This window comes from Engraulis encrasicolus, chromosome 11, assembly GCF_034702125.1.
Source record: "Engraulis encrasicolus isolate BLACKSEA-1 chromosome 11, IST_EnEncr_1.0, whole genome shotgun sequence".
Taxonomy (NCBI): domain Eukaryota; kingdom Metazoa; phylum Chordata; class Actinopteri; order Clupeiformes; family Engraulidae; genus Engraulis; species Engraulis encrasicolus.
This window is the reverse complement of record NC_085867.1, coordinates 33,057,991-33,080,538: the sequence shown is the minus strand read 5'-3', so window position 1 is coordinate 33,080,538 and position 22,548 is coordinate 33,057,991. Positions and strand designations below refer to the sequence as shown.

Sequence of the window (22,548 nt, the reverse complement as noted above, 5' to 3'; positions counted from 1 at the left end):
TCCAACCTGCGCTGCTCCACACACATACAATTGTACAGTATCATGTCAGGATGAGCTGGGCACTCTGATTGACAGACACACAGTCACAAGGGGGATTAAGGAAAATACATAATCTGCCTGCAGCACAAAGTGATGCTTTCCTCTCCACAGTTTAGCTTTTGGCTCCAATGTTGGACTGGTCTAAAGCAACTGCACAAAAAGGGAGACACACTGAGAGGGTATTTGAGAGACACCATTTCACTACAGACTTTTACCATAAAGATCGAAATGTAAATTCACATACAGTACGTTTAGCCAAAGCACATACAAAGCATAGTATAATGCTGTATTTGTCCGCAAAAGGAGATACACTTCAAGCCTGATGGAGTATCTTAGCGACACCATTTTCCAACATACTTTTACCGTGTATGATCAGTATGATCAAAATATAAATATATACATGCAGTAAAAATATGCATCAATAAATGACTGCCATCACACTGTAACACAGTAATGCAGTTCTTTGCATTTTTAGACTCCTAAGACATGCCCCATTTATAAATTTGGTGTTACCAGAATGGCATTGACCAAGAGCTCTATGTAATGCTGTTGTAGTTGAGCAGCGGAGTAATAATACGTATTGTGTTGGTAAAGTCTTTCCGATAACAACATGGAGGAACAGTGTGCATTTTGAGGCTACACACAGGGAGGATCCATGACGAACAAGCCTGAGTAAAATGCTGTGTTGGGGAAGAAAGGAATCACCGGAGCATCTTCAGATTTGGAAAATAACTTGTTTTATTGGGTAAGCGCCGAGACTAACGTTTCGACGTTCACACGTCTTCTTCAGAGTCTTGACTCTGACTCTGAAGAAGACGTGTGAACGTCAAAACGTTAGTCTCGGCGCTTGCCCAATAAAACATTTTCCACATCTGAAGATGCTCCGGTGATTTCTTTCTTCCCCTGCATTTACCAAGTCCTTTCCCGAGACGCACCAGATTGTGAAGTGCAGGAGCGCGGAGGATATCTCTCTTTGCTACGTAAAATGCAGTGATCTTAGTCTTATTCTCAAACTAGTAGTGTTGGTACACAGACTGAACCATACTGTGCCCTTTGAACTTTTCTCTTCTGGATCCACCTTATTCGGTGTCTAGAGCGCAAGAATGGAGTTTTTTTCACATCATTGATTCAATGCATTCCAAGGAAGTATAAGTAACATCCCGTGTCATAGACATTAACTTACATGCCACTGTTTTCTATGGAAAGCGTTAGACGTTTACACATGCTTCACTTAAAAAAAATAACTTTTTTTTAGACGTACTGTAATTGCAAAAAAAAGGGATATAGCCTGCTATCTCGACTGTTAAGAATCATTTGACATCCAAGCACCAAAAGTAGCGATGAGTGTTGTATATACACATCCAAGTCATCAGGTGTGGGCACAAAGGCGCGTCAAAATAAGTGAAAAAATCACAGCACCTCTGCTTCCGCCAGACGACCACATGGGTCGCAAACTCTCAACAATAAAGCTGGGAGCACAATCGGTGTGCGGTGATTGAATGAATGAATGATTTATTTCTCTTCACACCATCATTTAGACTTTCAATTACATGTCATGAACAAGTACATGTGTGTGGAGAGAAAGCGTTCCCATAAGAAGCTAAATACAAGCTTGATTCTTTCACTATGTCCAAAAACATAGATCACACAAACAGACTGATGTCCAAGGCATGTTCAAAACACCACTCGAACAATGGCCGATATGATAGACGTTGGCCGTGGGCATTAGAACGCCATGCCATAATCTTCTTATAGACCACCGGTCAAGTGTCAGTTGGCGAGCGCATCCATACCAACCGCCTTACAAACACGCACATGGACAGCGTCAGAGAAAAAGTGTGTGTGTGTGTGTGTGTGTTTGTGTGTGTGTGTGTGTGTGTGTGTGTGTGTGTGTGTGTGTGTGTGTGTGTGTGTGTGTGTGTGTGTGTGTGTGTGTGTGTGTGTGTGTGTAAGAGAGCGAGGTGGGGGGGGATAGACTGAGAGAGGGAGACAGTGCGAGAAGGGGGGGGGGGCAGAAAGATAACAGCCATATTTTTGGAAACAGTTAACATTCCAAAACACTAGGCTGGTAAAAAGTCTCTGCCAGCCATATGTAAACAAGCAAGAGAACCCTCCGATTTTCCATTCTAGAATCTTATGATGTCATAAAAGAGTACTCACCTAAGATTGACGGCTCCGAGGGCTGTCACAAATAGGCATGACCCTCAGATCACATGAACGCTCTTGTAGACACATACACACACAGACACACGCACACACTCCTCAGAGTCGAGGCTCAGAGTTCACAGGAGCAGGTGTGTGTGTGCGTGGAAGTGTTAGTGCGCGAACGTGTGCATGTGTCAAATTATCCAAGCATTCCGTCAGTCACTAATAACAAGACAAGAGAAGCCGAGAAGAACGAAGAGAAAGGGAGAGAAAAATGGAGGGGGGAAAAAAAGAGAAAGGTCCCAGACGATGCACTGTACTCTTCTACTCTCCTCCCTGCACGCACAGCACTTGCATGCAGACGGATAGATAGAGAACAATCCAGAGAGAGAGAAAGAGAGAGAGGGAGAGAAAGAGAGAGAGGGAGAGGGAGAGAATGTTTGTGACGCGGCTGGCTAAGACCCTCCCACATTCTGTTCACCATCCCGCTCCTGCTCCCTCCCCCCCTCCAATCCTAACTACAGTTTAATCCCTCTCGCTAACTCTCTCTCTCTCTCTACCCCGCACCACCACACCCACCCACCCTCCTGTAACTGTCTCCCTCCCCCTCTCTCTGCCTCTCTTTAACCACCCCCTCAACACACACCAACAGTCTTCTGTGTCTTTCTCTCTCCAACTCTAAATTAAATGGCTCGCTGACACTCTCTACAACTCTGCTCAGCCTTAACTCACTCTCCCAATCCATCTCTCCCTCCAACTGTCTCTATAACCCACTCCCCCCTCCCACCCTCTGACTCTCTCTCTCTCTCTCTCTATAACTGCTCTCCCTCCATCCCTCCACCTCTCTCCCTACACTTTGCTCACCCTCAACTGCCCCCACCCCCCACCCCTCTCCCCGACCAGTCAGTGCATCCCTCTGCTCTGCTGGGCTGCCAGGTTAGTGTGCTGTGCTCGAGGTTAGAGGAGCACAGCGATTACAGCTGGCTGCGTTTGAATGGCTGTGAATGCCTGCAGCAGCAAACTGGAGACACAGTAGATTGACACCATTAGCATCCGGGCGGTGTGTCCCCCCGGTGTGTCCCAGTCAATGACTTCTCTGTCAGTGTTTCTGACCAAACGTGTGGAAAATGTGCTAGTCTAAATGTGCTATCCAGGGACTCGTTGTGAGACACATGTGACTATCTTGAGGTGTGTTTCTCAAAAGCGTAGTTCGAGAAACGCACCCCTGATTTGGAACGCAACTGTAAGTTGCAGAGTGCAGTTTCACATGAAATATGGTATGAAAGCCAAACAAAATGAAAAGGTTATAATAATAATAATAATAATAATAATAATAATAATAATAATAATAATAAACTTTATTCACAGACTCAAGGTCCAAATACAATACAATACATTATAAAAGACATACAAAACATAAAAAAAACTTGAGATTCCTAAGAATAGCTTGAAATGTGGGCACATTTACAGAGACAAACAGAGTACTTGCACTTTCCCACCTGGGAGCCTTAAGCAAGATTCTAAGAGCATCATTAAGCAAGATTCTAAGAGCATCATTGTACGCCACCTTAATCTTATTTATATACAATTATGCTGATGCAAGTATATTAGAATGCCCACCACGGCTCCACTCTATTCAGCTGGACCGATTTGAAGCAGCAACTGTCGATTCGCAGAACCAGAACACAGCATTTCCTGGCTGTAACTACCAATCAGAAACAGCCACTCTATACCACATGACATTGAGTGGGCATTTCTGAGAGGCAGTTACGACCAGGAAATGCTGTGTTCTGAATCTGAGAATCGGCAGTTGAACATACTTCAAATCCACTGAACCATGCTGTGCCATAGAACAGTGGTTCCCAAACTTTTTGTGTGAAGTCAGTACCACCTGAGAAAATATTGAGCTCTCCGAGTACCACCTTGACAACCAACATTGGGATATCGCAGTAAAGGCCTTCTAAATTCACTTTTGCCAGTCAATATAGGAGAGGTTCATAATGGCATCAACAGCTACAGTCACATTCAGTGCAAGTTTGTTTTTAAATGTCTTGCTTGCCTAGTAGGCCTATTATTCTGCATTACGTTTTCAGATTCATACAATTCAATATTACAAAATGTGAGACCAAAGAGACATTTTCATTTGCAACAACGTGATCAGCCAAAAAATATAAAATCTTCTACCACCAGAGATGTCTCAAGTACCACCAGTGGTACACGTACCACAGTTTGAGCACCACTGCCATAGAATGTAAAGTCTATTCTCCCATCAGTGGACTCACCAGAGACACAGTACAGTGGAAGGGTGTAAAGGCACATAACCCCACATGCTGTAGCTCCAAGGAGCTTAACCAATGCCCTGTGCCTAAAGAACCGCATGGTGCCTGTCAAAGTGGAAGACTAACTTGCATGGGGAGAAGAGGGATGGCAAGGTGGGTGCTTGAAGGCAATAAAAAACAAATAGCTCAAGGGGCTGTAACCAATATCCTGCACACTAGCTTAATGGTGTGTATACTTACTTGCATGGGGAGAAGAGACACTCCAAGGTCGAGGTGCATGAAGGCGCCTTACCTCACATAGTAGCTTCAAGGACTGTAACCAATATCCTGTCCCTAAATAAGTGAATGGGGTGTGCCCCAGGAGCAGACTTACCCACATGGGTTGCGGAGACACACCAAGGTGGGGGGGCTCTCAGGTGCTTGGTCCTGCCCATTTCTTCTCCCAAGAGATAGAACCACCCAGACGAGACCTATAGCACACATACACACACAGACACAGACACAGACACAGACACAGACACACACACACACACACACACACACACACACACAAACACACAGACACACACACATATACTGTATATATATGCATCTGGACATGCATATGCAATGTGGACACACATAAAGTACAGTCACACACAAATGTGACTTTTGACTACTGCTGCCTTTGCACTTGATTTCTTATGCATGCATGCTTAGCTACACACGCACATGCACACACTGTACATGCACGAACGCACGCACGCAAGCCCGCACACAAACGCTCATGACATGACAATTACACCCTGCCTTTTATACTGACACACATAACCATGGGCAAACGCCCACACATGCAGCCACACACATATACATACACACACACACACACACAGCTTCACACACACACATTACACATCAGTTTTGCTCTCGTGAGCAGCTGAAGGCATGCTTTAGACTGATCCAGATGGTCTGTGTGTTATGTAAAGCTGTGAAAGTAACCAACCAACCCCCCTTACACACACACACACACACGCGCACGTGCACGTGCACGCACGCTCACACACACACACACACACACACACACACACACACACACACACACACACACACACACACACACACACACACACACACACATTTTACGTCTTTATTTGGATTGACAGATAGGCATTTATCATAGCATAAGCCACATTTTATAGGAGTTTTACACAAAGCTAAAAGGATCTGCTCACTGAGTGTCTTAAGGATACATGTGGCACCTGCGTCTCCAAATGAAAAGGCTCCCAATAATGCTGGATACTGAGCAGACACACACACACCAGCACAAATACACACACACACACACACACACACACACACACACACACACACACACACACACACACACACACACACACACACACACACACACACAAACATACACACAAGCACACACAAACACACACACAAACACAAACACACTCACACACATACAAACAGCGCTGCATAAAACATACAGCACACTGATCGCAAAGCAAGCAAATAGACTACAACATGAGGAGTACTACCAAAATAATAACTACAATGATAACTACAAAAAGCATATCAACTGCATGACAAGGTCTCAGCACAGGTCCGTTAACATAATGTGTGTGTTTATGACAGAGAGAGAACAATAATTGTTTACTGTGTGTTTTTGTCTGTGACTTTTGAGGAGTGAGTACTAGAAAGTACTCTTTCTAACTCACTAACCTCCTTCACCACCTCTGTAACAACTGCCAAGATGGCCTACTACAACAACAAAATCAATAACACTATGGTAACTGTTTTAAACCTTCAAATCATTGCTCATACCTTGTGCCCCTCCAGACAACTTGTCACTTTTTTCACTAAAGATTCGAGATTCAAGATTCAAGAAGTTTATTGTCATTGTCATTGAAGGCAATGAAATGGTGGGTGGAGCAACAACACTGCGTAATTTCAATTATAAGCTTAGTATTTAACCAAAAAGTAGTCAGAAGTGCTTGATATAAATTATAAATTCATATAAATTAATAAAGTACATTACAAAGTATAATAATACATTTATAATAAATTATTAAAGCAAATTAATCAATAAATGAGATCCCCCTCCCCACAATTCAAGGTTAACCCCCAGTGCTGTTGATATATTTTTTGAAAAGGTGCACCCCCAAACCCCCCCCCCCCCCACACACACACACACTACTATGTATAAATTAACAAATCAATAAGATCTTAAGTGCCCATCCCTTAAAAAAAATAAGCACAGAAGAACACTAGTCCAGTCCTATGTAAGACTAGAATTAAGCAGTCTAATGGGCTCAGGGTACAGGCTATAACAAAGTCTTGTAGTTCGTGCCTGTAAGGACCTGTACCTTCTGCCTGAGGGCAGCTGTTGGAGCAGGTGGTAACCAGGGTGGTGACTGGTTGGTACCACGCACTGATGAAGGCTTGATAGCCGAAACGCGTTTGCTGGTAATATAAATAAATAATGAGACGCAGTTTGTGAGTGCGGATTTTTTATTCCTTAAGTTGATCCATTTTGTCGCGCACCCAAAGACTTTCGTTTTTCCAAGAAGTTGAGCGCGTCCTTTGCCTAAACTTGAAGCAGGGTGGTGACAACATTGGTGAAAAGATGGTGAAAAAAGCAATTATGCGACACTGCCATCTCCTCTGAAAACTCACCTCGGGAAACCAAAAGCACTGCTGAAACACTCTTCCAGTTTACTTCACCCTGTGAAGGCGATGTCTCTGAACTCATCACCTTGAGCTGTCCCACTACCTGCCTACTGGACCCAGTGCCCACAAACCTGCTTCAAGAAATTGCTGCAACAGTGGTCCCAGCAATTTCAATAACACTCCCCTCTGGCACCGTCCCTTCTGAGTTCAAACAAGCAAAGGTAACACCTCTACTCAAAAAGACTACACTCAACCCAGCATGGGCTGAAACTGCCTAAATCAGAACAGACTATTAGACCCAAAAAAATCTGGCTTGTGTGTGCGTGCGTGCCGACAACACACATTTGGCATGGATGAGACATGATGAGACAAATAGGCAAGGGATAACCCCTGCCCACCCCCCACCTCGCACCCCAATTCAAAGCAGTTTTGCCCTTTATTAGCAAATACAAAACTCCATTAAATATTCAATAACTTTTAATGTGAAAGGAAGCCTGGCCTAATCTCCCACCCACCCATTGTGTGTGTGTGTGTGTGTGTGTGTGTGTGTGTGTGTGTGTGTGTGTGTGTGTGTGTGTGTGTGTGTGTGTGTGTGTGTGTGTGTGTGTGTGTGTGTGCGTGTGCATGTGTGCATGCGTGTGTTTGTGAGTGCGCGCATGCGTGTGTGTGTGTGTGTGTGTGTGTGCGTGCGCATGTGTGCGTGTGACTGAATGAGACCACCCACCCTCAATAAAAAAAATTATCACTCTAATTAAAGACTCCCTGTAGAGACCTCGACTTTACCAGTGGGACATGCCACCCAGCCACCCACCCACCACAAAAAACGCAAGCACGCACGCACGCACGCACGCACGCACGCACGCACGCACGCACGCACGCACACCTCAGTCAAAGGCTCATACAGAGCCAGTCCATCACACATGCATGCATGGCACGGCAAGACACGGCACGGCACTTGAGCTAAAAATAGCTAGCGGCGTACAGAGTGGAACAGGGTAGAACGCAGTAGAGTTCAGGTGCTACTGGGAATACAGTGGGATAGCAAGCGGGAGTGGTGAAGCTACGCTACTACACTGTGTTCTGCTTTTATAATGGGCCTGCTCTACTTTACACATGTGTGTCTGGCCAGTCGTTGACACGACACAGCCATGTTTGAAAGTGTGCGCCTGTCCGTGTGTGTGTGTGTGTGTGTGTCTGTGTGTGTGTCTGTGTGTGCCTGTGCAGACTGATTTATGCAATCTGAATTATGCATCTGTGTGTGTGTGTGTGTGTGTGTGTGTGTGTGTGTGTGTGTGTGTGTGTGTGTGTCTGTGTCTGTGTCTGTGTCTGTGTCTGTGTCTGTGTCTGTGACTGTGTCTGTGTCTGTGTCTGTGTCTGTGTCTGTGACTGTGTCTGTGTCTGTGTGTCTGGTGGTATTTCTGTGTATTTAATTTGCAGCTTTGTGTAATCTCTAGTGTTAATGTTATTAATAAATGAGCTCCCTCTATTCCTCTCTCCGTCTCCAAACCACACTTTACTACACACATTATACTCTCTGCACTGGGATGGAGTGCTAGATGATGTACTAAAACAATACCTTTTGCCATTGTGAGATCTAACAAACTTACCCAAATAGTGAAATTTGTCAAAGGGGGGTGTGTGAAATTAGATGCAGGTATGTGCGACAGATATGAACAGATATGACACAAACTGCAAAGCTTTAAAGGTAGGGTTGGAGATCTTTGAAAAACGGTTCCTGTGAGCTATATTTTTGAAAATACACAGCCCGCCTCTCCCTTCAGCCCTCCCCTCAAAGCCACGCCTTCAAAACACATGAACGCGCATGCAGTCTGTCAAGTGTTCGGATTATCCCGGGAACCCACGAGAGCTCACGAGGGGGCGGGCTAGAAGCCACGACAAATCGATTAGCCAAGCTAACTTCCAGCCATGGCACTGTCTCCGGCTACGGTAAGAATGTTCAACATCACAATAAACGCACAGGCCGTCATGGTTGCCATTTCAAGAAATATTGATGACAGTAGATGTATACTAGATTAGTTATTGAACTTGACTTGATACGTGTTACTTAGATATCTCATTCTAACTTCCTAACACTGATGACAGATGCTATACTGTCATCCCTAGACAGTAGTTCTAGCCAGTAGCTACAGTACTGACACATGGATTTATTTTGACAGATGTGTACCGCAGTATACATTTTACTATTGTATTTATATATACCCGACACCACAATCCGTAGTGTTTTAGGCTATGACTTCAGATTTCACTTGGGTTGTCGCACGCGCAGACACAGGGACAGAGGGAGTAAAGAAAAACAACCGAACTGAACAACGCTAATGAAATTGTTTTGGCTGACGATATTTTCATATGCTTTAGACCTTCCACGACCACGAGAGCTCCAGCTCTGACTTTCCTGGCCCATCACAATCATAACGACCTAACAGCCCAGTAGGACCGATGGCCAGAGATGGAGGAGGAGGAAGATAGACGCAGCAGAGGTCGGGGGTATTGATTAGGGAGACTCCAACAGAATTGACGCCCTGCTAACTGTATGTACATTCATCCCTCAATAACATTATGTCCTGCTGTATTCCTCCAGATGTGTAAGTATTGTAATGGATGTTATCACAACGGATGTACTCTATATCGCAACACGAGTAGGCTACAGTACACCTGTTGTGATAACCATTACAATATTTCTACTCCTATGAGTAGTAGTGTGATATTACATGGTTGTAGGTACACAACACCAGTGGTAGTTCAAGTACATCCATAAAAGCCCATCTACTTCATACATCTGTGTAACCCCTGGCACAACACCAGTTTGTAAGAAATTGACTGAAAACGTTGTATGCATATAATTGGCACATCTTTATTTATATACACAATAATGATTGCTTATGTCCATATTGGTCTTATTGTCAATAGAGTTATTTAGTCCCCATCATCAAATAGAAAATGCACTACATAAAATGTATTTATTGCTTTGCAGGCCTTGATTCAATCATTGAATTTGAAGCAATCCCATCGGTTACTGCAGCGTGCCCTGACCCGTGACCCCAGTTTGATGTTCGACCTGGCACATGACATCTGGTCCTCAGTCACAGCCCAGTAGCACAACCAACCTGGCGCCTCTGCGCAATCTGTAAGGAGATGCCCATGAACATTGAAAGGAAATGCTGTGGTGTTCTCAGTTTTGATAAGACTTTGGGCTGATGTAGGACCAGGTGAGAGAAACGGTCTCTTCAGGCATGCAGCCTACAGACAGTATGGGGCACTTGAACAGGGCTGACGTTGTAATACACAGTACAATACCCAGGATTAGCCAGGGTTACCCTGCTCCACTAGAGCAATATAAAAAGGTTTATACAGAGTACGGTATAAAACACACAAACCGGCAGTGTGCAGAGTTTTATTATTTTTCATTATCTGTAGGAGCATTCATCTGTACATCTCACCTTTTTGGTTTGGAACCATATTTGTCTTGTTACCATTGTTTTTTTCATACATAGAAAATAAATGCAACCTGTCAAATAATCTTCTGATTGTGGTCTTGTGGAATATATAAATTATGTAACCATGCATTTTCAGTCAGAGACTGAATTTAAAAAAAAGCCACACGGTCAAATTGTGTCCACCAATATTTACTGTCATTGAAATGTATGGACAATTTAAACAATGTATTACACATGACACTAGATACATTACTTTATACTATATTTACAGTTGTCATTACCACACAAAAACTCTGGGAAGGTGGGTAAGTGCAGCAACTGTGAAGGGCCTAGTCTGAGGTTGGAGGCGTAAGTGCTGTAAAAAGATAAACAGAATTAGAAATCACATATCTGACAGTAGCTCCAGTGACATTTTAAATGTAAGTAACCTGGGTTGTTGGGGCAGGGACACCAAAAATAACTCCTTTATCTGGGCTCACCTGGTTGTGATTGTCTGCGGTCAGCCATCCCTCTTAGGGTAGAAAGTCTTCTGCGCAGGACGGTGCCCTGAAGGTTGACGTTCACAGTATGCAGCCTTCATGTCCTGGAACTTTTATTGTGCAATTTTCCATATCTGTAACAAGCAATGTGTTAGACTATATTAGGGCTTCATTACATCAAATTACACAGCAGGGTTTTACAGGGTGTTGGGTACAGTCCCAGGACCTAAGTGGACTTGTGTGCCTTGCTCAAGTGCACTTCAGCTGTGCACTGTTAGACTTTTCTGTAATTTCTGGAGTATAGAACTGTATAACAAACAGTAAAATACATTAGCTAATTTTGGGAGTATATAACTGTATTTGGCACTGCATCTTGGGAATTTTGTGCGACGGTTATGCTTTTTTTGAAATAACAGTATGTCACTGGGCGTTGTAAAAACAGATACAGTATGATACAACTTCTCAACTTTTTGACGCTCGTGTCTCTCCGTAGCCAGGTCGCTGCCAATGCAACTGAACTGGCAGACGCGGGCTCCTGTCTTTCGACACGGCACAGCACCACTCGGCATTTTCAACAGGAGAGTGTGAAAGTATTTGGAAAAAGACAAAAAAACTAAACAAAGTAAGTCCGTGAACAAGCTAATATACTTCATGACAGTATTGTATGGACATTTGAATTAGCCCACAGTTGTCATCATTATCCCTTAAACCACTAAGGTGGATGTAGGCTACGTAGGTGGAAGCTAGTATGAATCGCCAACCAGCAAGCTAGCGCAATTCTAGTTAAGTTCAGTCATGTATGTATGTAAGATTTGTCCACATGTAACTGTGGACTTTCAAAAGTTCTGCCATCATGTGAAAACACATCGAAGTCTGGCCAACTTTCGTTTTCCGTGTGGCATACAAACGTGTCAGTGCAATTTTCGCACATTTTCTGCATTGAAGTCCCATATGCGCAGAAATCACAACGGGTTGAGACGAAACACAGTTTTACATCAGGCGAGCAATCACCCATGTAGTATTCAAGGATGTGACCATGCCGCAGACAGCATTAATTCGCTTTGTACCCATCTAGGAATGCACATGGGAAGTGGGAAGAAAGTTGTATGTCCGTATGAGGGTTGTTCGAAATCGTTTAGAGTGCGGTCATCTTTTACAGCCCATGTGTCACGCAAACACAGGCATCCGAGCAGGACACAGTTTGTAGGCGTATTGTCAGATAACGTTACGGACGAAGTTAGTAGGCCTACTACCTCTAATGACAATTGCATCAATGAGTCTGTGGGCGCATCTGACTTTGATGTAGATGTCAGCACATCCATCACTGACGGTGCCCCATTTCTTAAGAACTTGGCTCTGTTTTATTTAAAAATGCAAGCCAAATTTCTTTTACCAGCCACAACAATGCAGTGCATTATTGATGAGTTCCAAGAGGTTCACAACATAGGTATGAAACGGGCATATGAAAAGATAGAGGAGAAGTTGACCGAGTTAGACATTCCAAAAGACTGCATACACAAGATTATAGCTGAACTCGAAAAGGAGGATCTCTTAACTATTCACAATGAGGGTGTGTTAAGATCAGACAAAACAAGAAAAACATTTTTCAAAGAAAAATTTAACTATGTCCCCCCCAACCAAATTTATCTGGGAACTGATGGTCATAATGGAAAAGAACGCTTTTGTCAGTACATCCCAATAAGGGACACCCTTTCTGCTTTGTTTAGGCAGTCCACTGTCAGAGAGCAGTACTTAAAATCCAAAGAACGTATCCAGGGGGATAGCATGATCTTAAATGATGTCTGTGATGGGGCCGCCTGTAAAAACAACATCATACTGCAAGAATCACCCTCAGCCGTATCAATTATTCTGTTCCAGGATGCCTTCGAGGTCACTAGTCCATTAGGCTCTGGCAAGAAAAAACATAAAATAATTGCCATGTACATGACCCTTGTTGATATATTGCCTCACAATCGCTCTGCTGTTGACCAAACCCAATTGGTTTTGCTTTGTAGGGAGGAGGATTTCAAGGCCTTTGGCCAGGACAAAGTATTTGGACGGGTCCTCGAGGATCTACAGTCATTGGAAGAGCAAGGCTTCCCTCTGGATGATGGTACGTATGTGAAGGCTTCACTGATTGCCATCTGTGGTGACAATCTTGGTTCACACGGTTTAGGGGGGTTTACAGAGAATTTCAGCACCAGCAAACACTTTTGCAGATACTGCACTATTAACAGAGAGGACTTTAAAAATGCACCCCTTAAATGTGGCACAAAAAGGACCACGGCAAATTACAATGAAAGTATAGAACAATTGAGTGATGAAATTGCTGTGGTGAATGGAATCAAATTCAATTCCATTTTCAATTCTTTAAAATCATTCCATGTCTGCGGTGGCCTTCCACCTTGTCTAGGTCACGACCTCTTTGAGGGAGTAGTGGCAGGTGATATGGCTCTGTACATTAAACATCTTGTACAAACAGAAAAACATTTCACATATGACCAGATCAACAGAGCCATTTCACAGACAAAACATCTAGGCAGTGACTCTAACAGTCAGCCGTGTCACATAAAGCAAAATGCGAAAAAGCTCAGTGGTTCAGCAACGCAGAATTGGTGCTTCTTGCGTCTTCTGCCAGTGTATGTTGGCAGATGGATCAAACATCCTTTGGATAGTGAGGTATGGCAGCTGTGCCTCAAACTGAAGGAGATCACTGAACTCATTTGTGCTCCAAAAATTAACCACAATGATATTGCATATCTGAAAGTAATGTTGGAAGAGTATGTGTATTTGCGCACAACAATGTTCCCTGGCCACAATCTTAAACCAAAACATCACTACTTATTACACTATCCAGACCTTATCCTTCAATTTGGACCACTTATACGGGTATGGACCCTGAGGTTTGAGAGCAAACATTCCTATTTCAAGGAGTGTGCTCGAAAACTGCACAATTTTCTCAACCTCAGTAAAACCCTAGCAGAACGACACCAGCTCCTACAGTCGTATTTAAGCAGTGGCCAATTATTTCCACCAACTATCCAAGTTGCTGGTGTCGCAAGTGAACTTGATATTGAATCGTACAACAGCGGCATACAGAGTGCCTTACAGACCTCTGTCATCTGCAAACACGCAACTTCAGAGGTGTCAGCATTGATATACAAAGGGAGTAAGTACACTAAGGGTCTTGTTGTTGTTCTGGACCACAGCGAGGAGGACACACTGGTGTTTGGCAAAATAGCACTTATTCTCATTGACGATAAGCAGGTATATTTTGTGGTTTTGGTGCATCATTCGGTTTTCCTGATTGATCTTGGAGTCCATCACTTAAATCAATCGGAAAATAAGTATGTGTGTGTTCATGCAGATAGTCTGCTGGACTATTACCCATTGCCAGTGTACACCACCATGGACATCCCTGTGATTTCCTTGCACCATTCTGTGTGTTCTCCTTTCTAGGTATGGACGAGGACTGCATCGCAGAAATCCGTGCAGTTCTGCCGGAGTTAAATGATGATGGCTTGGAGGCGCTGGTTGGGCACCTGGCGTTTGTGGTGGGAGTTAAGGAGAAGAACCATCTAGCTTTTGTAGAATATGAGGACCTCCAGTATCATCTAACCAAAATCCAAAGTCGGCAAATGATTGCTGCTTTTAAACCTAAAGGTGAGGACAATAATGAATGAATGAATGAATGAATGTCTTTATTGTCATTGTACAGGTAAAATGAAATTCGTGCAGATGCTCCCAGTGCTTAAAAAATCAACATAAAAACTGTAAAAAAAAAAACAAAAAACAAAAAACAAAAAACTGTATAAAAATAAGATTTTAAAAAGTGTTAAAAAGTTAGCTGTGCACAGTTTAGTGTGCAGATGGCCTTAGGATAAAAACTGTCTTTTAGTCCGTTAGTTCTTGCAGACAGGGACCTGTAACGCCTGCCTGATGGCAGCAGCTCAAACAGTTTATGTCCAGGGTGACAGGGGTCTGCGATGATGTGTTTGGCTTTCTTGAGACAGTGACAGGCAAACAATTTCTCTAAAGAGGGTAGGGTGCAGCTGGTGATCTTTTCTGCTGTGCTGACCACCCTCTGAAGAGCTCTCCTGTCCGCTGCTGTGCAGCTAGAATACCAGACACACAGACAGTATGTCAGGATGCTTTCTATAGAGCTCCTGTAGAAGGACACCAGCAGTCTTTGGGGGAGAAAGTTATTTCTTAAAACCCTGAGAAAGTACAGTCTCTGCTGAGCCTTCTTGATGGTGGCTGTGGTGTTAGTTCTCCAGGTTAGGTCATCCCTCAGATAGACACCCAGGACCATTTATGACCAACAGCTGAATGTCAGTTTTTATCCTCCTGTAATACCACAATTGTAAAAACATTCTAATAGTAGTAATAGCAATATAAACTGTAAATCTAAAAAGTAATAAAATCCAATCCATCTGTCTAGATACATTTGGTTAAAGTATTTGAGTCTGCACATACTGTAAATAAAATAATTGTTTTGTGTTTTTTGTCTGTAGAGCCAATCATTGCCACAAGTGACTCAGCACAGCCCAGCACAGCCCCATCACCACCACCTGCAACAGCTCCATTACCATCACCAGCTCCATCACCATCACTGGCAATATCAATGGCAGAGGACCCCATACCCAACGCCTCCGTTGAAACACAAAGTTCATGGATTCAGGGCTTCAGTATTCCATGGGACAAGATGCCTGCTACACTTCTAAGAAGTATTTCTAAACAGGAGAGGGCAAATCCACCGGATAGAAGAGCCATGGTGAGGATTGTGGTGGACAGCATGCGCAGACATTGTCCCAACCCGAATAGAGCTGCCTGTACTGCTGTTGCCAGAATGATCGTCTCCAGCCATCCCTTGACGTTTACTGACCGAACAGTTGATGGAGTGCAGATCGGCATTGGCTACTACTCTCTCATTAATCAGCTAAAGACACGGGTAGAACATCTTAACCGTAATAGCACCACTGATCGTATCCGGAAGCCAAGAACGACACAAGATGGCCATGTTACCAAACCTGTACGCAGCAAAACCGACAGTTATGGTTGCGTGAACTGGCAACCGAAGTCCATCCCAGAAGGAGAAACGATCGACACTTTGGAGGAAAAAAGAAAAAATTTGAAAGCCATCTTCGAGTCTGTTGGCCCCAGAGCAGCAGAGTGGCCTGCAACTGAGAAGTGCATGGATGTGACCTACGCTTATCAAAGACACATGATAAATGTGTGCCCACCACCAAGTATTTCTGACTTGAAAGATCAGTGGCCTGTCCTTTTTACACCACGTGGACTGTTTTCACACTTCAAAACACTAACAGGAATTGAGATAGAGGATCGTCTTGCAGAGGCACTGCAAAACAAAGGAAAACGGATCATCACCTTCTTCCAACAACAGTCATTCAGTCAACCAAACATTCGAGCCCTATTGAAGGAGATCGACAATGCTTTCTCAACCTCTGCTGTGCAGAAACAAACTGGAATTGCCGCTGTCCTGCTGATGATGAAGCACTTCTTGGAAAGTGAAGAGTCCATCTTCATGTTGGCAGATGTGAGTATACAAAAAAAATCTTTGTCTATGTTTCAAATATTGCTGTTTATACCTATCTATAGTGACCAAAGTAAGAAACTCATTTACTTTCTAAATTGTAATCTTGTGCTTTGTTTTACATTGTTTTACAGGCTTGTGCAACACCGACATCCGTCGAGAGAGACATGGACATCCCCATCACTCCGAGGCTGATCATGCTGGGTAAGTTATGGTTTTTCATTTTGTTTTGTTTTTTTTCTTACAGGTGGACCAACATTGTACACACATTTTAAATGATTGTAAAGAAGATGTTAATTAAAAACAAACATCATTTTATTGTTCAGTCCCTACTTGTTCTCAAACTGACGTCCTAATTACATGGTATTTTTGTACTTTCACATTCAGTGGCTGCATTCACTTTCAGTGCTCACAGTGTAAATGTTGAGTGTCAGTTTGAGAATAAGTGGGTGACAAATTCTATACCTAATTTACAAGGATTTTAAGTGTGTATGCATCTAGAGCAGGAGTGTCCAACTAATATTCAAAGTGGGCCAGAATCAAAATCTGGGATGAAGACGCGTCTTCATAGCCTGGTTCACACCAGACGGTGTGTGTGTAGCTTTGGCGCCCCCTGGCGGAGCAGAGCTACACACACTACCGTCTGGTACACAGCCATAGAGCACGCTCCGTCTCCAACCAGAAAATAGGCTAAGAATTTATTGCTTCTGCACGGCCTCCTCACCAACAAATTCCTTCACAAACCTTCCTGTTAATCTTTAAAGAGTCAATATAGTCTCTAATCTGTCTTGTGACTCCTCAATGTGAGTTACCGTTTATATTTAAGAAATAAATGCTCCATCTATTTTCTGGTTGGAGACGGAGCGTGCTCTATGGCTGTGTACCAGACGGTAGTGTGTGTAGCTCTGCTCCGCCAGAGGGCGCCAAAGCTACACACACACCGTCTGGTGTGAACCAGGCTATGAAGACGCAGGCTGAATTCCATTTTTTAAATACACTAAAATTGTGCATACAGTAGACTTAAAGGTAGGCAAATAGCACGTTCCCATCATAGTCATACTATCGTTTCTATGTGCTGTAGCACTAGTCTGGACCCACTCATAATTCCGGTGATGCACAAAATGTTGCCTTCAAGTCACTTTGTCTATTTATTAATAGTGTTTGTGGGCCAACTGTAGTACACATTTGAAATGATCTCGCCCGCCAAATAAAATGGCTACGTGGGCCAAATTTGGCTCCTGAGGCTGAGTTTGACATCCCTGATCTAGCTGATCAGTTGAAAATTCCCAAGGGGTATCTCTGGACCCCCTTGCTGCCACCAGGGGTGTCTAGATATCTAGTTTTCTCATTGATATGCCTACATCAACACTTAATGTGAATCAGTCCATCGTCTTGATCCAGGTTCATCCTTTGCTGTCAATGTCTTACTCGGTTTTGTACTGTATAAAATAACTTTTTTTTCTCCTACAGTCAGGATGTGGTCACCTTAAAACAACAGCAAGATATTGAATCACACTGGATTTGTATTTCAATTGTTTGCTTTTCTTACATTTTAGGGAACACACTGCTAACTTCAACCAGATGGATGGTTACTATCGAGGGGAAGGTGGCCTGTGTTGTGGAGGAGCACAGGAGTTTCTCTGATGCCCTGGCAGCCTTTTTCTCCTCGTTCTACGTGTTCAACATCGAATACCAGGAACCTGCCTGTGCTACTTTGGAATTCATACAGCGGTAAGTACATTTTCTTTCTCTCGATGTTGCATACTTCAGCTTACAGTTACAGCAGTAGTGGCTGGCAGTTTGTCAAACAGGGGAGGTTGGTCCATTACAAAATGTCCAGCTCACAAAAAAGGGGAAAAAATTAAAAAATATTAATATTGTGACACACACCCTACATAATGACTCCCGTTTGAATGCAGCTCTTTTTTTGAGAAATTTTACAGCAGAGTGTTTTGGAATAAGCACGGGAAATGACCTGTGATGGGAAGTCTAACAGAGAGCTGGTGCCACTGTCACACATTCAATTCAATCAATCATGATCCCCCTTATGTTGATTAGGAAATGTTATACTGAGAATTTGTATTGCCTCCGCCAAGGAGGTTATGCGATTGAGTTTGTGTGCGTTTGTTCACCGCTGACTGCACATTCTGCCACTAGGGGGCGCCAAATACTTAATTATGTCCTGGCCAACATTACAGCTTCCTTGTCACAGGACTTGCAGTTTGCCAGTCTAACAGAGACACTTTATATATCACGAGACATGACAAAAATAATGACATTTAGTAAGTCATAAATGTAAATGAAAACTTCAAAATCAGGTCAGAATACGTGAGTGTGTTGACGTATAAAATATTGATAAAATCCACCCATCCAATTCAAGACAAAAAATCTGGGACATGGAGCCGCACAGGCTCAAAGTCAGTTGGACAGCCTAAAATGGTATGCATGTCCTGTTTCTACTCAGCTCAAAAGAAATAGCCCTCACAGATTTGTAAGCATATCTTTTCATGGGATAACATTAATGAAATTTCACTTTGACACAATGAAAAGTAGCCAGAGTACAGATGTAATCGCTTCAATGTATTGTTCATGGAAAATACTTCAAAATACAGCCATTAATGTCTGTATCTCACAACATGGTTTTAGCAATCCATATCCTCACTTTGTGCATCTCTGATGAGACCAAGATAGACACATTTGCTTTAGATGATTTGAAGCATCAAAATACACAGGCATGTCGACATGTACTGTGACTACTGAAGTAGATCAAGGTCCTCTCTGTGGGATTTAAGCTTTTTTTTAACTTTTAACTTAACCTCTATTTACTTTTGAGAGGTACATTTTGAGACATTAATGGCTGTATTTTGTATTATTTTGAGAGAATAATACATTTAATTGGTGACATAAGTTGCTGACAGGGTATGTGTTATTGTGTCAATTGGAAATTTCTTGAATGTGCTGTCCCATTAAAACCATGCTTACAAATCTTCATTTGTAACATGGAAATGTGAGGGCTTGTGTACCGATGCTTGTTTTACTAAAGCTCATTATTATTTTTCTGTATTGTCTAAAGGTTCATGGTGCGAATAAACCCTGATGAAGGGACCAAGTGTTCGGCGAAGACTGCAGTGAGTAGGAAGACTGGCGCAATTGTGAAGAGAAAGGTGGAACCAATCAACACCAGGGTGACCACTTTCCTTCACCATCTGACTGAATTCGAATGGAAGGAAACCTGAGTGCGTATTATTGAAAGTGTTACGGCTTGTTAAGTGTTTTTTATATGAGTTACTGTGTTGACTGGCATTAGTTTGTCTGTTTGTCTGAGTTATGAACAAATTTTGATGAAATTGAGTTGTTGGAAATGACAAAAGAAACAAGTGATTAAATAAGGGTGTAACATAGTCAAATGTAACCTGGTTGTCACCAGATGGTGTGCTCCGGCGCCCCCCAGCCATAGAGCACGCAATGACTCCAGCCAGAAAATGGCCGGAGCATTTATTGCTTCAATATCAACTGCAGCTCTATCAACTACTGCTGACTCTTAAGGTTTTTGAAGGAATGCGCTGGTGATGAGGCCGCGCAGAAGCAATAAATAGCACAAGTGTTTTTAATCCTGTGATTGTATAATTTCATTGTATATTTTCATTAATAAAATAAGCATTGTTAATATGGAATTGAAGACTTGCGTTTTTACTATGAATAATTTGCAGTTAAAATTCATATGTTGTTGATATTATTAGTAATAATAATAGTAATATTATAATAATGATAGTAATAATAATAAATGTGAGTTAATAATGAACTAATAATTCATAATAATTCATAATAATTAATATAATGAATATGAATAATAAAATAGTAAATTTATTATTTAATTATTTAATTATTATAATTATTATTTAATTTATTATTTAAAAGGTTAAAAGCAGTTTACAGTACTGTACAGTTCATTTTTAGATGTACAGTATGATACTATAATATTATGTTGTACATCATACAGTATGTCACTGTATAATTGCATACAGTAGAGGTACTGTATTTCTGAAATAGAGTAACTAACTGGCACCCGTGATGCCAGTTAGTTACTGTAAAAAAGCCCATAAAAGTCTAACAGTGTGGATGGAGGTGTAGGTAGGGAGAGGTAAGGATGGGATTTCAACCTGCTTCTCTCTGATCTTAGGACCACCTCTCACCATCAGGTGATGACTGGCTGCTACCTCAAATTTCATTCATGGCCCTAGTTATGTTCTGTAATCAGCATTGTTTTTACCTTACAAAAATAAATGTAAATGCACCATGGGGGGCTGTGAAGACCTTTGAGAATATTTGCAGAACTACATACTGAATTGAGCCATCCGCCTTTCTCTTGGTTGGTGTGTTGAGATGGTGACTGCAGTCCAGGCTTCTTGGATTGGAGGAGAAAAGCTGTGGCTTTTACTGGCATAAGTATGTGGTTGTGGAAGGACCCTGTCTGCTGTTGACCTGAGGGAAAAAAGAGCACAAATTGCATATTAGCACAGAGCCCATGCTTAGACCATAGACAGATAAATCATCTGGCACAATCTGCATGCAACCAACAGAACCTAGAAAGAGAAAGATTAGCAGCAATACACAAAGGGGACAAGTATACAAAAAACATGCAAAGTGTTCTGATAAGGTGCATGGAGGTAGTCTGTGTTGATTCCAGCAACCTCAAAGACTGAAAAGTGTCCCAGTGTGTTGAATTGAAAACTTGGCGCGTGCACGCGCACACATAGGAATATCATAATTTAGTGCAGTGTTTCTCAACAGGGGTGCCGGGGCACCCTGGGGTGCCGTAGGGCCCCCTCAGGGGTGCCGCGGAAACGTGGCTGATAAATAAATTATATAACATAAAACATATTTGTCAAAATTGATAAGTTAATGTTAGTCAGTGGAATCTTTGATCTGCCATTTACGCACAATAAAGTAAATATTGGTCACCCCAGCTGCAACTTTGAACGTAGGTCGTGCGACTAGGTTGTGTGTCTCCAAATGTGTTACATTCTAAGCTTGTGTGGTATCGGATGTGATGCTATATTACGGCTAGTTGGTTTGGGGTGCCTTGAAATTTTTCATGAATTGAAAGGGTGCCTCGCCTAAAAAAAAGGTTGAGAAACACTGATTTAGTGTATCAATTACAACTACAGGATCTGTTCGCTTTTGTCAGATAGAACCATTGCTTTTCAAAGGCAGATCATTCCAAAAAGGATAGTATCTGCAACTGGACGAAATTACACCCACACACATGAATAAAATAAACTACCAGTGTGCGGTGATTCATTCTTCATTTACTTGGCAGCCTTGATATGTTGTGATACAGGAGCAAGGAACAGCTATGGAAAACACCACACCTTGGAATGGACAAAGCAGAACATTTCAATATAACCAGGGTAAAACAAATAATGTGTCGGCATCTCCATGTGATCATTCAGTGTAGCCATCACAATAAAGATCTGCCGTGTAGCCGTCATGGTCATTAGGTGGTATTTATCAAATGCAAAACTACAGTCTTCTCAAAAACGACATCAGCGAGTTAACAACATTACACCCACAATCATGTAAACATTTGAAAACCCAAGGCAATCTATTTTGCAATGCTGGAGCGGCGAACAGGTGCTTGTGCTTGCTACTATTACCAGAGTCATACAACAGAGACGTACCAAAGCAAAACATGCAAACGATATATTTTTTAAAACCACTAGAAAGACATGGGCTTTGCTGGTCAAAGTAATGTGTGCGTAAACATGGTAGGTTACTTACTACGTGGTGAATCAGTATTTAGCAACTGAACGCGGATGGAGAAGGGGTGCTTCCGTCCTCCTCCCAGCTGGTTTGTCTGGCTTGTTCGCACAACTAGTAGCAAAACACATAAGAGTAACCGTCTGAGTTACACATAGCAATTCTGAAAACGTGTTCAT

At 42.5% G+C, this 22,548-nt stretch overlaps 1 protein-coding gene and 1 long non-coding RNA gene across 2 annotated transcripts; both read left to right on the top strand.

Annotated features, from left to right (window-relative positions):
- The first annotated feature begins 8,846 nt into the window (after positions 1-8,846).
- On the top strand, positions 8,847-10,677 carry LOC134458946 (uncharacterized). The gene is made up of 3 exons (XR_010036709.1): positions 8,847-9,068; positions 9,498-9,670; positions 10,114-10,677. It is a non-coding gene; the product is annotated as an uncharacterized LOC134458946 (long non-coding RNA).
- A 1,782-nt stretch (positions 10,678-12,459) lies between these two features.
- Positions 12,460-20,198, top strand: LOC134457731 (uncharacterized). The gene is made up of 6 exons (XM_063209706.1): positions 12,460-12,502; positions 14,515-14,718; positions 15,570-16,612; positions 16,744-16,813; positions 18,166-18,340; positions 19,683-20,198. Exons 1-6 carry the CDS (start codon positions 12,460-12,462, stop codon positions 19,843-19,845), a joined length of 1,698 nt encoding a protein of 565 aa, XP_063065776.1. The 3' UTR covers positions 19,846-20,198.
- Positions 20,199-22,548: the final 2,350 nt, after the last annotated feature.